Source organism: Arachis ipaensis, chromosome B04 (assembly GCF_000816755.2).
Source record: "Arachis ipaensis cultivar K30076 chromosome B04, Araip1.1, whole genome shotgun sequence".
NCBI classification, from domain to species: Eukaryota; Viridiplantae; Streptophyta; class Magnoliopsida; order Fabales; family Fabaceae; genus Arachis; species Arachis ipaensis.
In genome coordinates, this window is record NC_029788.2 from 15,227,500 (window position 1) to 15,229,675 (window position 2,176).

A 2,176-nucleotide genomic window follows, 5' to 3' on the forward strand; every position below is an offset into this window, starting at 1 on the left:
AAAAATTAATATTTTTATATATTTTATTCGATAATAAATTAGAATAAATTATAAAAATTTAATTTATTTTCATTTTTTTATTAAAAAATTTAGAAAAAATATAATAATAAAACTATAATTATAAAAAATTAATAAAAATAATAAAAAAATAAATTATCTATTGTGTTAGTATTTTTATGTTTTTTTTATCAGAATGAACACAAAATATATTAATTCAATATCAATAAATATAATATCTCTATTTATATCGACAGATGTCACATTTATCAAATATAATTTTATGTCTTAGACTCTAAGTATACCGTGTAAGCCGTGACACAGCCTAAAGAATGCCCAAGAAATTTGTTGACGGATTATGGGCCACATTATCGTCAAGACCCAAATTTGCCGACATGACCAAAAACACAGTAATAATGATATGGTTAATTGGTTATTGGTATCACAATAAGATAGTATAACAATTTTAAGACATTATACAATAACAGAAATATAATTAGACAATTTGAAATGGTTGTTTAACAACTCATATACATAACCTAAAGTCATATTGTTCAACACAAAATTATTCAGCTAACACAGCATCCAATACATTTAGTTCTAAAGAGTCACTTTTATTTATTGTTTTTTCCTCAACTGATTTGATGCTGAATCCACACAAGTCTCCCTCTTTCAAGCTAGATGCTTCACAAAATTCCTTCCAATTACTTTTAAGTTTGTATTCTTTTTTCCTGTTTTGGCTTTTAATTAATTTAAAAATAAAATTTCTCCCATCTTTTTTGGTCCAATAATATTTTAGTCATTTTTTATTAAAATTCTAAAAAATTGAACCAATTATTAAATTGATAGAATTAAAAATTAAAAAATTTAAATATTCAACCAAAATTTAACTGAAGTTGAATCGGTTATAATAAAATAATATATTTATATATAAGGGTTATGTTACGTGTATATTTAAATAAACTACTAAATTAGCCACTAATATAAAATACATGTTAAAATACAAATATACCACACATATATTTATATATGAATATATTGGTGGCTGATTTTAATGACTAATTTTAATGTATAAATAGCATTTATAAAATAGATACTTTTTTAAAAAATAATTTTTTATATTTTATTATTTTAAACCGACTAATTACTAAAAAATTATACTAGTTCGATCGGTTAATTAATTTTTTATTTTTTTGTCTGAATTAAATTTATTAATCGATTCTTAGTTAATCCAATTAAATCAATCGATTCGTTCCGATTCTCATAACCATGCTCTCTACACACTGCATTCGCTATATAATGTGCTCCAATTAATTCAAACCATATTCTCAAGGTTCGGTAATTATGGCATTTAAACTTAGTTTTAGACGCCGTGTTTTAGCTTTTGCTTTGCTTTATGTTTGTCTATTTTGGAAATTAGGTATGATTAGGATTATATTTTTCAATTTAATTAATTATTTTGTGAACAAAATTAATGGATTTGAATTTGATCACATGTTAGAGTCTTAATTTGATAGGAAATGCTGATGATGGTGATGATGATTATCCCGAGAATCAGATAGGTTCTGGAATTGGTGGTGCTGGAGTTGGAAACGGTAGCAATACAGGGGTTGGTGGTGGTACAGTAGGAGCTGGGTTTGTTATACTTGGTGACCCTTCTCAAATTGTCTCCAAATCCTTGCTTTGTTTCAGTGATGTGAGTACCATCTATATTACCCACATTATTTTTTGTTATCTTTCCTAAATGAATTCTGTTAAGGAGCTAATGAAATATCTGTATAATGTGTATAATGAACTGTTTATTTGGTCCAATATGAGTTAAAAAATGAACTAATTTCTTAAATATAATACACCCATATTATTCAGAATAACCATCCGGGTATTAGGGATAATAAACATATATCCTACTAAATGGAACATTTCTAAACCCGATTGTACACATTGTACATATACTCCATTGACTCTCTATATTTCTTCTTCTATAACTGCTTTTAATTAAATTGGATTCTCTATTTGAATTATAAATACTCCTTAGTATTTTGATTTATTCTTACTTATTTGTAGTTTAAAAATATTATATGTACACACCAAAAATTAGTTATAGTATATTTTAGCATATTTATGTATAAATATATATGTTTTTTAGTTATTTTTATTGTCTATTTTATTTTTTAATATC

The 2,176-nt window shown here is 24.5% G+C and overlaps 1 protein-coding gene across 3 annotated transcripts in view; it reads left to right on the forward strand.

Moving 5' to 3' along the window:
• LOC107637619 overlaps positions 1,301-2,176 on the forward strand; it is a 3,965-nt gene continuing 3,089 nt past the window's right edge. For all 3 annotated transcript variants that reach the window (XM_021120148.1, XM_016341015.2, XM_016341016.2), the window contains exons 1-2: positions 1,301-1,417; positions 1,515-1,693. In XM_021120148.1, the coding sequence (XP_020975807.1) occupies positions 1,342-1,417; positions 1,515-1,693 (255 nt within the window). In that variant the 5' untranslated portion in view covers positions 1,301-1,341. The remainder of the gene's footprint in view (positions 1,418-1,514; positions 1,694-2,176) is intronic.